At 45.0% G+C, this 18679-nt stretch overlaps 1 protein-coding gene across 3 annotated transcripts in view; it reads right to left on the bottom strand.

Moving 5' to 3' along the window:
• Positions 1–18679, bottom strand: part of CDC42BPA (CDC42 binding protein kinase alpha) — a 797672-nt gene that overhangs the window by 112456 nt on the left and 666537 nt on the right. For 2 of the 3 annotated variants that reach the window (XM_085613029.1, XM_085613030.1), the window contains exon 22: positions 6563–6601. The exons of the other annotated variant lie outside the window; for it this stretch is intronic. In XM_085613029.1, the coding sequence (XP_085469155.1) occupies positions 6563–6601 (39 nt within the window). The remainder of the gene's footprint in view (positions 1–6562; positions 6602–18679) is intronic. 3 annotated transcript variants of the gene reach the window in all.

Here is an 18679-nt window from a genome sequence, read left to right as displayed (position 1 = left end):
TGGCGACGGACTCGCTGGGCTGGAAGGGTAAGCTTACCCTTGCCACCCCTCTGTTTGACTCTGAGATTCTGGGGAAGCTTTGGCGCACAAAAGGGTTCGAGAAATGGGATTTGATCGGCATATCCAGGGTTGGAGACCTTTTGGTTAAGGGTAAGATAAAGTCGTTCGAGGAGCTGCAGAAGGAATACGAGCTGGGGAGCACGGAGTTCTTCCGTTATGCTCAAGTGCGCCACGCCTTGCGGTCAGTCCTTGTGGATGGGGAGAAGGTGCCCGAGTCCTCTCCGTTGGAGGATCGGATCCTGGATGGTCACATGCCAGAGAGCACGATTTCGCTCATTTATAAGAAACTTATCAATGTTCGGGCGGATCTTCTCCTAGGGTTGCGCGCTCAATGGACCAGGGACGGCCTTGAACTAGATGATGAGGATTGGCAGTACGCAGTTTCTTCTCCCAAAGAGGTCGCTATCCCCGCGCGCCTGTGGCTGGTGCAGCTTAAAATACTCCATAGGGTCTATGTGACGGGGCCCAGGTTGGTCCACATGGGTTTCTCTGAGGAGGGCTTATGTAAGAGAGGCTGTGGTATGGTGGGTACCTTCCTCCATATTATTTGGGAATGCGGTGCGATCATGGAGTTCTGGAGGCAAGTCCACGAGGTGATGGGGGAGGTGACAGGAATTGTTATGCAGCCTGAGGCGCGATGTTGTCTCCTGAATGTTTGGAGTCCTACTGACCACAACGCGGCACAGACTCAGTGGGTGACCCTGGGGAACATGGTAGCCAAGCGCGATATCGCTCGGCTGTGGGGCTCCAATAGGCCACCCACATTGACAGCGTGGATGGAAAACATGGACTGGAGCATGTTTAGGGAGAAGACAGTGTATTGTGCTCGAGGGCGCCCTCGGAAATGGCATGCTGTGTGGGGGCCATGGAACCAGTACAGAGGGGACATATGCCTCCCCCCCGACCCGGATCCGCCTGAGGAGCAACTTTCCCCTTAGTCTTTTTCCGGCTTTGGCTTTCCCGCTGATATGTGATTGTTTCTAGAGTCTCTGCCTTTCCCTCCTTTCCCTTACTATAGACCTGTGCCTGTTGGACGTGATGGGGCTCGTCCCCCCTGATGGGAACCTCTCTTGGTGTTTACAGTACCTTTCGCCTTGCTTGTGTTTAGGGTTGTATTTATGTTTATGTAAAATAGAACCTTTGGCTCTCCTGTCAGTGATATGTGGACGCAAGCATGTGTTGAATCTCTAAAGCTGCCGTACCTCCGGGTTGTAGCTGTGTCACTGATCTAAAATAAAGGTTTTTAAAAAAAAAAAAAAAAAAAAAAATGGGCCCTGAAGGATTAAGGAGTCTGGCAGTGCAGGCACCACTAAGCAGATAGCTTTGGGCAGCCGAGCTATTCCCAGAGTATGCTGTTTTATTGCACAAAACCACAAAGAGAAATAAATGAAGCACGGGGGTCCTTGCTTGTAACTCTTCTTTTGTGCTGCCTCCTTACTCTCTGCCTTGAACGTACACGATTTGCAAGTAGGAGTTGAATCAAGATGCTTGTTTTATGTTCTATTACTTCATCAACAGGAGTCTCAAAATGAGTTTAATGAATGCTCATCTGGGTGGGCATTCTTGGTGTAGTGCTGCTGAATGTCCATATACATGAGTGGTTGAATGGTGGGGACTAGGAGCTTCAATCTCTAGAGTGCTTGGGAGGGACAGCTGCACACAAAGAACAAAGTATCTAATTTCTGTGATTTACAAACTATTGTTTTCCTAATTGACATGACGTTTTTGTGGACTAGGCTCGTGGTTTGGCAAAGCTAGACCCTGGCTCAGCTTTTAGCATATATTTTATGGACCGCCCACCTGTAGTGGAATATGCAGTATTCTTGTATCTGGCTTTAACACAATAACACAATTTAGAGTATGGAGTGCTGACATGTACTAGGTGGAAGCAACGGCAAGCTAGCACTTCTTGGAGCAAATTTGCAGAATAAAGTAGAAAAATAATTATCTAAATTCACATTCCGTGAACGAATAAGGTACAGCAAAAAGATGTTGAAAAGACAAAGATTTTAAACTGAGTATATTACTGTGCCAGTGGAATGAAGCGTTCCTTTGTAAATGTCTGCAGTAAAAGCAGCTTTGTGATGAAGGCTTGGAGAGAAAGCCACAATTGGGAACAAAGTCATTGATCACCATTGTAATAAGCTCCTTTAAAGAGAAATCCTCAGTGTTACTTGGAGCCTCTAGAAAGGTAGTTAAGTAACTGGTATAATTTCTAGTCAGGGTAAAGTCGTCCTGTTTATTGGGCGGGTGCTGAAGAATGTATCAGCGCAAGAAACCTCCAACGGGTTGCTTCAAATAATTTTGATAAATATGGATTGGAGCTTCACTATCTTGTATGAGTATGGAATTAGGAATTGATAGACTGCACAACCGTTTAACAGGACAGAGCCAGGTTTCCAGGAGTACTTGGGACAATCTTTTCACAGGCCCAACTGGACAGCAAGTAAAATTGCGCACAAGGAAAACCTATTGCATTTGTGCAATATGCCTTCCCCCAAACCTGATCAATTTTGTGGACTATTCCGTGCACATACCCATAGCAAGAAAACAGTGGTTTATTCCTGCCATTGGCAGGAAGACCTTTTCAGAATACCCACAACCTGCAACTGTGGGTGTTCCCAAACTTTCTAGGCCAACCCTCCCTGGAATAAACAATCCCAACCACTGTGACACAATACAGCCCATGTTGTACACTTAGCACTCTTTCAACGTAAGTGTAAGTTGGAAAATGCAGTGTATCTTTGGTGATAGTGTAGATGCAGCAATTGCATGTGGGACAATGGACTATTACGTGAATGGGGGTAGACTGTGGAACAAAGACTAAACATAACCATGCATGTGTCAGCTAGTAGATACCCAACCACAAAGGGAGAAAATGAGAAAAGTAACTGAGCCTATATAAAATTCAGTCACTAGCCTATCTAATCCTCCATCATTTACCTAATGACCATATATATACAAAATCTATGTTGATATGCTGTGTAAGTTCGAGCTTTTGACCTGTGGGGCGGAGGTGATCTAGGAATTTACACTATGCTGGTGGGACTTTAAAAAGGTGGAGAACAAACATGACCCAATTACTCCATGCGGGTGGACGTCAAACAGGTGGAGAACAAACAACAACATGAAAGGAGAAAACAACTCTGTATCTTACTTTCCTATGAGCAGAAACAAATTCACATGTCTTTTTTTGAAGGCATTAGGGACAACCTGAGGATGGTATGATGCCCTAACCTGACCTTGGAATGACAGCGGGCATGATGGAAGGACCCATTAATAAGCCAGTGCCTAGCATTGGCTGAAAGGACACAGGGGTTGTTCTGCATGACCGGCATACCTCCCTTGAACCGCTGCATGAGCATAGTTGAACACAACCCCCTCAAGATGGGCTTTTGTATTATGCCTGGCCCATGCTTTTGAATGCTTCCGTGAAGATGGGACAAGCAAGGGCATCATACCAGTCCAGAAAAGAATGTCAAATTCACAATGGATTAGAAGTGCAGGACTAGTCGCTTGATTTCAAGCTGCCATTAAATCCACTCTTGGTTACTGTTAGATATAGTCGAAACCTCTCAACAGAAAATTATACTTCAATGAAGTCTGATGTCATTTTTTAACACCTACACAAACCCTCCACCCCAGCCCATGTTGTTTCTTCTGTCCTGCATTGTATGCCCTATGATTCAGGATGCACAGACATTTGAGCAGCACAGTTTCACGTCGGCAGTTGCCTCTAGAATAAAAAAAGACTGCATTTCTCTGCAGTTAAATTAGGATTCCACTGAAGGCTGTGTACGGTCTTGCGAGGAAGGATATAACAATCATATGATAAGACAGGGAAGCTCCTTCATTGGCTGGCCAGTAGGGTACAATCCCCCATGCTGAAATCTCTCCTGAAGGACCCAGGGGCTCATACAGTTGCAACAGCGCAGGATGTCTCGGATACATTCGCAAATTATTATGGTGATTTATATGCTCGTCACTCCCCTCCCTAAATCGAGCAAATACACTTTGTACTCTCAGATCATCTCCTGGAGGCACCTACCTCTGAGAAGATCAAGGTTGAAATCGGAGGCCTCAACTCTGGGAAGACTCCGGGCATTAATAGGTTCACAGTAAACCTTTATAAGAAATTCGACTTGCTGGTGACCCCTACTTGTTGTCAGTCTTTGGGGAAGCCCTTCAAATGCGACTAATACCTAGCGATATCGGTAAAATCAAGTAGTGGCTCTTCCCAAACCTGAGAGACTGTCCAATACCAGTTCCTCCTATAGGCCTATATCTTTGTACAACACCGAGCTCAAGGTATTGGCAAAGGTCCTCACGAGTCTGCTTGTGCCGGTCATCCACACCTTGGTCCATAAGGACCAAAATGGCTTTATGCCAGGCCGAGGCACCATGCGCTGTATCAGATTCCTACAACTGGCACTGGACTGCTGTTGGACTGCAGAAGGACTTCTAGCACTACTTTTCCCCAACTTTGAAAAAGCGTTTGATTCACTAGACTGGGATTTCCTATTCTGAGACCTGCGGATAATGAAGTGCTAAATGTCGCATGTTCAAATTTTATACACAGCCCCCTGGGCCAGAGTGTGAGCAAATGGCTTTCTGTCCAAACTCTTATCCACTGAGAGGGGGATTAGGTAGAAGTGATCCCAGTCTCTAATGCTGCACTAGCGTTAGAACCCCTGGCTGAATGGATAGGGAAAAAACATTGGTAGAGGGCTTCAGATGGGGCGACGGTGTGGAGGGTGGAGGATAATATCTAGCTGTATGCCAATGGTGCTTTCCACTTATTGAGAGAACGTCAGACACAGCGACAGACTAATGCAAATACTCCACATATTTGGGTCCGCCTCGGTCCGTAAGATAAACTGGGCTAAGTCCCTTTTAGTTCCGGTGGGGAGGAGGACAATAGTGGCAGGATTTCACATTTACACCTGTGCAAAGGCTCTTTCCGATATTTGGGAATAAACATTTCCATATCTACACATGAATACTGGGGAACTAATATGGTCCCTCTGCTGCACAAAACTGACCATGAACTGAAAAGATAGTTGTCGTTCCCGCTCTCCATCCTTGGCAGGATTGCACGTTATAAAATGATGGTATTCCCCTCATTGTTATATGTTGTCCTGCAAATGATCCCTCAATAGTCCAAGCGGGGGCCTTCAAGAGGCTCAAAGCGTCCTACAGGACATTTATATTGCCTGGAAAACATCCGCTGGTGCCCCAAGCGAAATTAGTCACTGGTACTTATGATGGTGGATGGGAATGATTGGCATTTAATTCTACTACTGGGTCACACACATGACCAATATTAATGACTGGCTGTTTGATAACAGACAGACATGACCCTTCATATTGGCTAGAACTGTCCACTTTTGGGGGAAGAGCTGCTACACACCTGCTTTACAACACCATAATCCCAAATGTGCTTCCAGGCACCACCAAAGGGACACTATAGGCCTGACCGAGTGCGCTTAAACACACAGGATGGTTTGTGAAACCCACTCAAGCCACACCATTATGGGAGAGCTTTTGACTGACAAGCATTGGCATGGTCCAGCAGTTAATGGGACGGGATTGCATAGGCATATCCTATCCGGGTTCCTTCTTTCACATGATGTGGTCATGTCCCGTGATACAAAACTTTATATCAGGGTGAGGGGACACTGACAGCTGTATTGGGATTGCCACTGGGGCTTACGCTTAAGATGGCCCTACTGGGCTTGCTAGATGAGGAGGCAGCTTGCACTATGGCAGAATGTTGGATGGAATGGCTTTCATCCTTGCTAAGCAGGACACAGCCTGCAAATGGGGCTCCGCCACCCACCATCCTTGAGTGAATGGAAAACTGGAAAAAATCCTTGTGCCATAATGAAGCAGTAGGTGTACAGGGCCAAAGGCTGCCCTTCCAAGCATGACAGAATATGGAGACCAGAACCTAGTTTGACAATCCTTGTCAAAAGGGCCAAGTCATATAACATCACTTAATTTACATATGCATTTCCCGTTACACTCGTTCAGACTATATACTCTAAGCAACATACAGGCTGTCATGGTAGGGAATAGGCAGTGGCCTGATAAGCTAAGTCTCTTCTGTTTTTTCTATAATGTCTTGCTTGGCCTTTCCTGATCAACATATTTTGTTTGTCTATTGGCTGTTGGCACTGCATCGCAAATATTACATTCATATATAAAAATGAATAACATTTTGTGAAAACAATATTCAAGATTTCTATATAACTCCAAAAGCAGAAGGAATCCCCCACATTTATTACACATTCTTGTTTTGCACACCAGCCAGGTGCTGTGATATTCTAGCAAGAAACTTCCAAGTAAATAATCACCTAACACCTCATAGCAATAAATGCAGTGTTTGCAGCAAAAGCAATAGCAGTGTCCCACATGCAGCAGGCCAACAGAAGCCAGAACACAAATCCCACAAGCACAGAACAAGGAACAAACAGCCAAACAAACGAAGACAGTCTCTTACACGTCTGCCTTTGTTAACAGGCGTCGAAGTTGGGGAACGCTTCAAAAAAGACAAAAAGGGAAGAAAGCAATTACACAAAATACAGACAACACCTCGACAGTGTCACTGAAAGCACAATAGGGTAGTAGGGGCAGGAAATCATTGTACAACAAACATTTTTATATTTCATATCCTTATAATGGCTAAACATGGTTGAAGTGTATGGGCTAAAAACAGAAACTCCGTTAATATGGTTCCTAATAAAAAGTGGTGCTGAAACAGGCACAGTTTTAGTTGTACACCCTTTTAACACTAGTGCATCGGTCTAAATAATCCAGTCAGTGGGGTGTTAATGTTACGTTCGCCCTAGCAACACTTTGTACACCCACGAATAAAATTTTAAAATTTTATGACAGTTTCCACCTACCACTAAATCTTAGGGTGGCACTTACGTAATAATACGCACAATTAATCCACAAAGCAATGACAAGGTCAATTGCAATATAATATGGTCCAAATTAGGAACCTCGGGCTCCTGGGGCTGCTATTGCTAATATACCCAGTGCTGGTTTCCTGCACAGTGTTGTCTCATTGACAAATCATGTGTCAGAGTATAATGTGATTGAGTAGGGATGGTGGGTTGACCACTTTAGATACTGAGCACACTTAAAAAATTACGTCAGGGGTTGACCATTCCTAGACCAAAATGCAGAAAGTCTTTCTGCTACTAAATCCTCATAAAACGAAGTACTTTTCATATCCAACTCCTTTAATAGAAAATTCGACTCTTCGTTTCTGAACTCACTGTTACTGGAAGGCTCGTTCCCTATCCCATATCCTCAGCTACATCCCTAGCGTTCACATTAAAGTCCGCTCTTACACTCCTCCCACGCATCAACAAAGTTGCAAAAACAGCAAATTTTCTAATTCACTGATCATATCCAGACTGGAGATGCCTACCCCACTACAGCATCTCTATGTTCCACTAAAAATCTAAAGTCCATACTTTATTCAGTGGCAAGAGCGATTAAGCCAGCGAGAAAATTTAACCACATTACACCACTATTCAGAGACCTACTTTGGCTCTCCTACAGCAGCAGGAACCATTTTAAATTATGTTAAATAATCAACAATATCACCCAGTATTAGTCCCGCCTTATCCGAGTAATCGTTTGACAATCTCCTATTGCATAAGCGGACTGAGAAGCAATCCTTTTCTGGGACTGTCACCTCAGCATGGAGTTCTCTGCACCTGACCTATTAAAGTTAACCTCACTCACCACCTCAAGCATCTCAAGACCCATCTTTCCAAAACATTTTGCTAACTTATGAGACTGAAATCACCCTATGGTTCCTCCTGAAATCTTCCTATCTTTTCCACTGCTCTAGACAATTTTAATCACACCAATAAATCCTTTCTAATTTCTGTAATACCGCAGGACATTCCCTAGTCCCTTCTGGGACCAGGGAAAGTTAACAGACAGCACAAATAGTACTGTGCATACAGAGGATATGGGATTTATTTATCAGTCCATTTAGTTTCTTTTTATGGCTACACTGGTTTTAAACATAAAAGACAAGTGAGGTTGTCATCCTATTTAATGCCCTTACATTGCTGCCTTTGAAATTCAAGTTATAATCATTACTTTTGCATCAACAAATAGACCCAAACACAGGAAGAAAGAGGTAAACGTTGGGGAGTTTCATAGTTCAGACAGACATGGAACTGAAAGTACAACAATACACAAAGCACAACACACTGTGCACACATGTAGCATCAATTCAAAATATCAGATATGTCCACATTTATTTTTATCCATTTTGTTTTTTGATTTTTACTTGAGCATTCAGAGGATAATTATGGTGCCACCGACGGTGCTTTTGGAGTGCTACTCAGGTAAACCCAGTGGGAGATTTCCACCTTCTTAAAAGCAAGTATATTTTTAAGAAAGGTTATTGAAGTTGCTATGACCTTGATCATCTGCTATATTATGAACTCACGCCTCAATCAACCGTTCACTCAATGACAGTCCAGCTGTTGTTTCACAATGTCTTTGGTGGGGAAATCTTTGCTTTGATGCTCTTTGACAGTCTTCCTCATCATACCCACGTGGTCTGAGAATCAGTACTTCCTGAGGCCTTTTCAAGCAATGGGTGGAGCTGATAAGGGATGATGGATTTGGCAATAGGTTTCTTTTTAGTCTTCTATTAAATCAGTCGGCACAAGTGAAGTGAAGCACTGAATGCCGCTCATTAGATAGTGCAACATCTTAAAACTAGTAAAATAAACTGCTCACAAAGGAAGCACTGCATTACGGAGGAGATCAAACACGATTTCTCACTATAACACAAAGCTGTACAGGTATATTCTGAAGCATGAAAAAGTGGAGAATCATTCCTGTAATAACAATATGTACATGGGGAGCAATGGCTGCATCTGTATGAAAACATATTTTTCATGCTTATATTTTGGCGTGGAATCAATGGAAAAAACAAATATTTGCTTTCTAGCCATGATTAACATCTGAAAAAGAAAGAAAATGTGCTGTCCTATACCACCCAAAAGGTATTGGAAGTTACTTAATACTGAGATATGATTACTTTCAAAATTAAACATTGTAAAAGCGGTACTTCTTAAATAGAGGGAAGAGGCCATAAGAGGATCAGAGTGCTCTCTCAAGATAAAAAAGGCAAAAAACTTTCGAAGATGAGAGAATGCGCTGAATAACAACAACAAAGAAGGGAAATGAAAACAGACAGAAAATGTATTAAGTAGTCTGAAGGAAACAGGGGAGTATAGCAGGAGCAAATCAAAGTTATAAAGGAGATGCAAAGTGATAAAAATTGAGAAGTAAAACATTTGAAGTACTACAAGTTCGAAACAATAAATCCAAATAGATTAGATGTATTCCATACATTGCATTAAAATGTATCTACCCATGAAAGAGTAGGTATAAATGGCATATCTCTATAAATGCACTATAGGATCACCAATATTACATTCATGTGTTAAAGGTGCCAGATTGTCAGGTATAATATAGAAGCAGCTTTAACAACATCAGGTTTAAGAGATGTAAGGAGAAAACTTTGAGAGAGAGCGAGTACCATTTCCAACATTAGTGTTATTTCGGAGTCCACCACCATCAGGTTAAATAGTAATATACACATATTATTCAATTCCAGCATGAAGGGTCAGGGATGGAGCAGTGTAATAGCCATCCAGGTATTGCTTGCTTGCAGTTCGAGTCCAAGTAGTGATGCTGGTGAGAGAAATTCTGCCTAGTGTCAGAGTTGTGGTTCAGCTTAGTCAGCCTCAAACATGTGCCACCAGCTACCCCACACACTTGTGCGCCCACATTCAAGAATAACATACCTGGATAATTGTTTCACAATATAAAGCATGTCAGTTATTAATGTATCTTCATATGTCAATTCCATCTAAAATATGCTCTAAAGAAGCAAGCAATTTTGCAAAATGTGTTGGCTGGCTGGTCTTTATGTTATTTAACAGAAGGGATATGCATGCTCAATTTGAATTAGTTGCAATCTTATCTTATATTGGTATCCACGAGTGCCTTGCTCAATTGTCTTTTTTGAGAATGCATAGATTCTACTTTTGAGGTGAGAGGTACATGGTAAAAGCACCTACCTGATAGTATTTGACCAGTACAACCTCTAAATTAAACCCACCATCAGTTATTACAACTGAGGTGCAGATGCAGTACATTTGAATGCATCATTTAAGATTAACAGTCATCTTCCAATAAATACATTACACCTGGGTGCCACTGCAGACGCATCATTTTCTTGGAAAACAAAGCCATGTAAGGAGCACCAACATGACTCATGAGCACAGGAAGCAGCAATAAAACTTAAGGATGTGATGAAGCTTTCTTTCTGTAATGCAAAACCTTTAAGTGTTTAAGGTGTTCATATTTATACAGATCAGTGAACTCTGATATTAGTGATCTTCAGATACTTAGCCTACTGAACCAGATCATGTTTTAGAAATAAAAGAAAATATGCATGGCCTTTCCACCTTTATAGAAACAAAGTGGCTACACTGCTTAGTTCTCATGGGCAACGGTATTTACAGTGCTGCTTGAGTCACAACATAAAAGTTCTTTCTCAGTACAGTGTTACTTAAAAACCTTTTTACAATGCTTAAAGATCCATGGCCAGAAATGAAGGTATTTTAAAATGTGTGAATGAAATGAGAAACAAAATGCAGCTGAACCACAGAAGGGAAAGAGCAATGATCATAACCTTGCCAGAAGCGGTATGGAGCAGGAGCAGAAGATACATGGCTGAGTTCAGGACTGGACAAGTCGAGGTTTTCACAGCTATAGACGTGAATCTACAGCACTGCATTCCGCAAACAGATGCTTACTGGGTAAGTAACATTTTCAGTTCGAGGCATGTGGGGCTGTAGATACACAAGCTGTGCACAGACTGTAAAGCAGTCCTTCCAAAAAAGCGGTGGCTAGCCTGTGGAAGGTTTGAAAAAGAGTATGTAGACCTGCCTGGCCAACATTGCATTGTTGGGGGGCTAGCACAGCTACACAATAATGCTTTGCAAAAGTATGTGGTGTGGACCATTTAGCTGCTTTACAGATGCCAACTACAGGAATGTTCCCCAGGAAGGCCATAGAGGACCCTTTTTAGGTCTCGCCTGAGCCAGCGCATGCGATGCCCTGGTGAGACTTTTAGTAAGTGGGCTTTAAAAATCCGACCACACGCTTTTGCTTGTGGCCTAAAGCTTGCAGTTACGCGTACAGGCACCATCTGGCTTTCCTCCCTCGTCATGGCTCATTAAGCGCATCACTCGCGGGCACCCTTACAGCGTGCGATCACGATCACTTTCACGCGCTGTTAACATAAAATGATGCTGAACTTTTTTGGGGCCCTATACACACGCGCTAACATACAATGCCTGTGCACGCACTTTTTTGTGGCCCTATACACACGCGCAGTTAACATACAATGCCTGTGCACGTATTTAGTTAACCAAAGGAAACGCTGAGTTGCGGATTCCCTGGAAACGGTCTAAGCTCCTGTATTAAGCCTTATCTTGGAAGACTGCATGACTGCACCCTCCTGAACTGGAGCCGCACTGTCGGGGTCCCCCGAACCCCAAGATGTCCTTGGTGCTGGCAGAGCTGCGGAAACGAGGTCCCAGGGTCGTTCCCTCCTGCGTCTCTCCTTGTGCGCCCCTCTGAAGAGTAGGTGCGGTGCCCTGGCACCGCTGGGTGCACTGCCGCTGCTCATGGGTCCAGCTGGGAGGGCAAGGTGAATGTGTGAGGTGCCTCATGTGCACCCTTATTCCCCTGCAGTTATCCTTGAGGAGCTCTCAGCTATGGCACAGGACCGGAGGTTGACACGGATCCTCCCCCTACCTTTAAGTACTGTGCATCCACCCTATCCAATTACAGTGCAATTTGTACCCCCCCCCCCATGGCCCCTCCCGGCCCCTTGTGTGCTCTATTGTTTGCTAACAAGCGTCTGATGCAATTTAAGAGCTGCCAGACTCTGCTAGGCCGGGAGGACGTGCCTTATTCATGATGCGCTGCGGTGGCGAACCTCTAAGTCTTGGCACCTCCCCCAGTGTCCTTGTGTGATGGGCAAGGCGCGATAGGTCACCATGCTAAAGACAGCTCAGTGTGTTGGGACCCCACTGCAAAGAGTACCGTTAAACTCAGGCTGTCACGATTGGACAGACATAGGCGGCAATCCTTACGAGGTCAATATATTTACAGCCATATGTGAAACTCAAACTGTTATCCTTTGGAAGTCGATATAATCAGGGCCACTTGAATTATGAGATTATGCAGCTGCAGCGTTTTTAGCATAATTATAGAGTTGCGGCATTTGCCATCTAATCTATCATCTGCTGTATCTGTAGATTTTAACCAAAAAATGTGTCTAGATAAATCGGATCAAAAGTTACTAAATATGTGGCGACACCTGTTTCGGCGCAATGGAATGCATTTTGCAAAGGTTGACTGGTCAACCTTCCGTTGATTATGGCCATATTTGGTTGTTAAACTGGCACCAATGAGGTAAAATCTCTGCCCTGAAAGGGTTGGCAAGTGTAAAAAACACAAAATAATGAGCCAATACTATTAAAACAATCGTGCCTCATCATACTGCATTATTTGCCTTTTTTGCAGCATAGTTTGATCCACACTTTCTGCGTCATTCGAGTTGCCTAGGAGATAATAAATATCATAATTCAAATTTGGCATGTCATCTTTCCGAGGTCGATAAAAATAGACCTGCAGGTGACACTTAGCCTTTAATCCTTCTGAGGCTGCTAACGTGAATACCATTCTACTAACTCCCTCCATTGATCACCACCAATCTAGATAATACAGTTAAGGGGGGGGGGGATCAATAATTGCTCTGTAATAGTATTAGACGTAACTTTTATTTGTCTCGAGGCATGTATTCACAGGGTAAGCTGGCCTTTTCCCGATAGTCACCCAATTCTACAACTCTACCCATAAGGAAATCCATCGTGATCTGTACATCTTTCCGAAATGAAAAGACTCCCATCTCACCGTGAAAAACTCATTTTTCGAGACGTCGCTAGTCGCCCAGGTGAATTTTGGAATTGGAATGTAGTGGCATTTGGATGCCCAGTTAATGCCAATGTGCAAATGATCTCCTGTACACGTGGTGCAGTCGATGTCTTTTGGGTTCAAGGTGGCGCAAAAGAAAAATATCGTAATAAACATAACAAATTGCATATTATTTACAAAGTACACTTATTCTGGACTTTGAGGCGCTACAGCGTAATACTGAAAAGAGTGCCAAGATTCTGTCCTGAAATGCTTTGGAAAAGGTGGCAAAATGGTGCATATTGTTATGACAGTGAGGGGAGTGAGCTGGGAGGGGTCGTGGGTCTGGAGAAGAGCCTGGGTTCAGATGTAGATTGGGGGTCAGACGACCCACGAAAGCACTTGCTTCACGTCCCTTCTCAATTCACATAACGCAGACGCCTACCGGATGCCGCCTGCCCCCACCTCAAATACACACACCTCAGCGTCTTTTTGTTGTTCCAATGTACTGGACAAGTGCCCCATCCAGACCTTACTGCGGAAGCACATCCTTGCTTTATATCTCTGTTCGTAGCAATGTAGGGTGTCAGAGCACTTTACACCACACACATTACATCATCTATACAAACAAAAGACTGATGTACTGCAGACATTACAGTTAAAAAATAAAAAAATATGACAACAACTCTTCTCAATGACACCCCCTCGAAACAATTAGGAAGCACCTCCACTGGAATGACCTCTAGAGACAGAGCGACAGACCACATGCAAGGCAGAAATTCGCCATATAGCTGCTCCTTATAAAGGGTAAACAATGTGCAACAATTGTATATCTCTTCAATCACTGGTGGCACAGCACCCAGGATAATGTGCTGCATGGCTATCCACTTTCAAGGTCCCAAAGGCGAGACCTATTGGCTATGCCAATGCTTGTTCTGAGTGGAGTGGGCTCTAGGGGGAATGGTCAAGGTCCTTTTAGCTACAACATAGCATGTCTGGATGCTTTTAACAATCCATCTTGTAATGTGTGATTTAGACAGGGCTTTCCCTTTGTGGGGTTAAGAGAAAGCAACCAAAAGTTGTTGTGTTTTACTAAAGGGTTTAGTTCTGTCAACATAGTACATGATGCTTTGTTCAACATCTAAGGTATGGAGAACCTGCTACGTGACTGAGCCAGGTTGAAGGGGAAAAAAGGAAGTTCAATGGATTGAGGTGGAACTGTTAAAGAAATTTGAATTTAGTGTGTAGGACAACCCTATCTCTGTATATCAGGAAGAAAGGATCTTCCAAGGTCAGTGCCTGAAGCTCACTGACACACCTGAGAATAGTGATGGTGACCAGAAATGCTGCCTTCCAAGAGAGAAACTGGGGTGGTGGGTGGAGGGGGCAGGAGTGGAGGGGTTCGAATGGAGGACCCGTTAGTCCTGTTGACATAATGTTAAACCTCCATGTCAGAGCTGGCGGGAACCGTGGATGAATGACTATTTTAAGACCCTCCATTAAGGCTTTAATGACAAGAATCATGAAGACGGAAACGTGTTGCCTGCTCTGGTGTAGTCACATGGATGAGAAAGCTAAACCACAAATTTGCAAGTAATGCAGGGAGCAGACAATCTCTTGTACTTTGACTGCTAAGGGGTCAATCTGTTTGGAACGACAATAGAAGAGGAACCTCTTCCACTTGGCAGTATAACAGGCACAAGTAGTAAGCCTGCTCACCTCTTTTAGAATGTTCATGCATTCCGATGGAAGATTAAGGTACCCAAAGTCTAGAGCTTCAGGAGCAAGGTCACAAGATTGAGAGTCCTGGAGTCCAAGTGCCTGATTTCCCCAAGGTTCTGCATGAGAAGGCCCAACCTGTTGGGTAGTCTCTCGTGAGGAACCACTGAGAGTTCAAGGAGGGTGGCAGAGCATGGTTGGCGTGCTCAGATGGGAGCCACCAAGATGAGGGGGAGAGATGTCTGTCTAAGCCTCCGTACCACAAACAGAAGTAGTGGGAGAGGAGGAAAAGCGTGAGCAAATATCCCTGGCCAACTCATCCATAGTGCATTTCCTCTGGACTGTGGGAACCTCGAGGTGAAGTTGGTTCATTGGTGCTTTCTGCTGTGAAGTAGAGGTCTATCTCTGGTAGTCGCCAACGCTGAAAGTACTGGAGGGATCCAGTAAGTATTCCGCTAACATCTGAATCTTGTGTCAGAGGGCCCCCTCCCGATGCTCTGGGTTTAGTGAGAAAGCTTAGGGAATCTGTGCCCCAGGGCTTCTGAAGACAATACGTGGCAGTCATGTTGTCCATTTTGCCGAGGACTATCTTGCCAATCAGGTGGGGAAGAAAAGCTTTTAACACAAGGTGAACAGCTAGTAGACCCAGGCAACTGATGTGGAGACCCTGGTGACTGGGATCCCACTGGCCTGGGACAGTCAGGTCCTGTTAGTGTGCGCTCAGTCCTGTAAGGGATGTGTCCTTTGTGATGGTCCTCTGTGCAAATGAGTCAAGGAAAGGCTGCCCCTGCAACAGGTTGTTTCATCACAGAAATTGACATGTTTGATGACTGACAAATGCTAGATCATAACAATGACCCTCATCTTGATACCACTGGTGCGCAAAGCACTCCTATGATGGATGCATGTGTAACCTGGCATGGGGTACTATGGCAATACAGGAGACCATCATGCCCAGGAGTTGCATGACTGTCCTTATTGTGACTAGTTGGTCTGGTTGAAAAAGAGGAATGAATGTCTGAAAAGACTGAATCCTGGCAGCATTTGGGTAAGGGGTTGGAGGTGGGATTTTGAGGCGTTGATAGTAAAACCTAGTTCGCAAAGTAGTCTGATAGTGACCTGAGTGTGTTTGTCACATTTCTGATGGGTGGCATTCTTGATGAGCCAGTTGTCCAGATGGGGGAAGATGTGGATGATCTATCTGCGCAGGTGAGCGGCCACCACCGCGGGGCACTTGGAAAACACCCTGGGTGCAGAGGTGACTCTGAAGGGTAGCACCTTGAATTGGCAATGCTGTCCACTGACTACAAAGCTGTGGTATCGGTGATGTGCCTGATGGATTGGAATGTGGAAATAATCATCCTTGAGGTCGAGTGAGGCCATGAAATCACCTTGTTTTAGTGGTGGGATGGCATCATCAAGAGTAACCATGTGAATGTCCTCTGAGAGAATGTATTCGTTTAGGGGGAAGGACCTGTCCTTTCTGAAGATCAGGAAGTATAGCACGTATACCACTGTGTCCTGTTGATGATGAGGTATAGGTTCTATGGCTCCTTTGTGAAGGAGCACTTGGAACTCTTATGGAGTAGCCTTTGGAGTTGTCGGGAGAGTTTGTGTTGTTGAAGTGGCTTGTTGGGAGATGTGTAAGTGAGCTCCAGATAATAACAATGTTGGAGTTGACGTTCCGCCAATTGGGAAAGAACCTTTAGAGATGGCCCATGACAGGTGTTACATCGTTGGGAAAAGTCAGGGTTTTGTGGTTGTACAAGCTCCTTTGGGACAGCCACTCTTACCTCTGCCTCTGGAGTTGTTACCTTTGTAGGAACCTCTGAAGGAACCTATAGAAGAGGACTGCTATGCCTGCAAAGGATGGTAGGTTGTGGATGTTTCTGGTGAGGTGGGCTTAGAGCCACCATGAAAAGGAGTGCTACAAAAGGAGCTGCGATTAACAGGTGTTTGAAGGATGCTGATTGCCTTCGCTGTCTCCATATTCTATTTTTTAATTTTTCCACCATCTGGTCAACTTGCGGCCAGAATAGACGCTAACCATTGAGCGGCAAGTTGAGTACATTTTGCTGGAGCTTCGGCATAAAGCAGAGATATGGATCCAGGCCCTCAGCAGTGTCTGCAGAATCTAGAGCACAGCGTATGGTGGTATGACAGATCTACTTCCCCTCCGCAATGATCACGTTTCCTAGGCTCCTCTGGGAGCTCCTCCATCTCATCCCAGTGGGCACGGTCATACCTAGAGAGGAGGCCAACAAAACTGGCAATCCGCCAGGGGTTGGCCGACTGTGCAGCTACCCTTTTTCCCACTTCATTGATGCATTTACTTTCCTGGTCTGGTGGAGAAGCATCACCAGTAGTTTGAGAGTTAGCCCTCTTACGGGCAACTGCCAGAGAGCCAAACAGGAGTTGCCCTAGTATATACAATGGATCAGTAGGGTATACCTTATACTTCTTGTTCACCCTAGGCGTGATGACCCTGGTGTGGACGGGGTCCTGAAAAATATCAGCGGTGTGACTGAGCATGATCCTGAGCATGAGGAGGAACTGGGTGGAGTGGTGAGTGGAGGAAAGGGTTTTCAAAAGGAAGTCTTCCTCAAAGATCCAAAAAATGGAGATCTACCTTATGAAAGGAGGCAGCCCTACCAATCAGCTAGTGGTACGGGGTGGAATCATCGGGAGTGGGGGAGAGGGACGATCATGGTACAAATCTAGATCAGTGTTCCCTGCTGAGTCAGCATCATAGGTATCCCAAACTTCCTCTGTGGAGGTATATCAAAAGTATTCCCTCCCCCCTACCATCCAGAGTGAGGAGACCCCTGAGGTGTGTAAGGACGAGGTTTGTAGGGGAGGTGGGTGGGGAAGGTGAGCACTGTGGAGAGGGGGAAGGTGAGCACTGTGGAGAGTGACAAGGTGGAGAAAAGGGCAAAGGGTACGTAGCTTTAGCTGCCTTTTTCGCTGCTTGGGAGGAAGTGGAAAGTCCAAACCTTCCTCGAAGGATAGCTGACACTTGGGAGGGTTGTGTGCAGATCCTGGAGGGCGGGCTAGGATGTGGCCTGATGGGGATGAATGACAAGATGTTTTTGTCTGGTGTTGATGTCTTCGTGCAGCTTATGGAGGATCGGTTCAAAGGCATCCAACAAGAGGCCGGTCGTTGATGTCGGCACTAAGGGTTTTCGATTCCGAGGCCAATTTTGATGCCAAAGGTGTTAGCTCCGATAGGCGGGTCGGCACCGAGTTGGACGCACTCGGCATTAAGTTTGGTAACCTCAGCGTTTTTTTCGGCACTGAGCTGAAGATGGGCATTCTATCCGAAGGTGGTGGTTGGTGCAGACTATGGCCTAAAGGCAGTGAGGGCCCGGCAATCAGTCTCTGAGGCTCCAGAGCAGCAGGACAATCTTTATGCTGGGTCAGCTCTATGTGCGAGTGATGGCGAAGGGGAAGAAAGTATGTACTCACAGCAGGCTGCGTCAAAGGCAAGTCTTCAAACTCCATATCAGAACCTGAGATGTCTGAGGGGGAGAAGAGAAAGCCAGCTCATCTGCTGTGGAAGGTTGAGGGCAATGTTCCCCCTTCAGGTCCTCAGGCCAAACAGTTCCAGTGTGTAATCTCCTCTCCTCCACAACAACTCGAGATGCCGAGCCCGATGGTCCTCTTAGAGCGGAACGAGCAACAGGCCTTGTGGGCAACCTCGTTGTGATCGGGAGACAGACACACAAATTACAGACCTGATGGAGGTCGGTTCAAGGGTATTTTGCGTGGCATCAAGGACAGTAATGAAACAGCGTCTGTTCCATCACTGTTGAGGCATGGTAACAGAAGATGAAAGGAGGCCCCGAAGGGCGAAGGTCCA

This window comes from Triturus cristatus, chromosome 6 (genome assembly GCF_964204655.1).
Source record: "Triturus cristatus chromosome 6, aTriCri1.1, whole genome shotgun sequence".
Lineage (NCBI taxonomy): Eukaryota > Metazoa > Chordata > Amphibia > Caudata > Salamandridae > Triturus > Triturus cristatus.
Note: the sequence above shows the minus strand (reverse complement) of the source record. Positions and strands in the feature narration are given on the sequence as shown.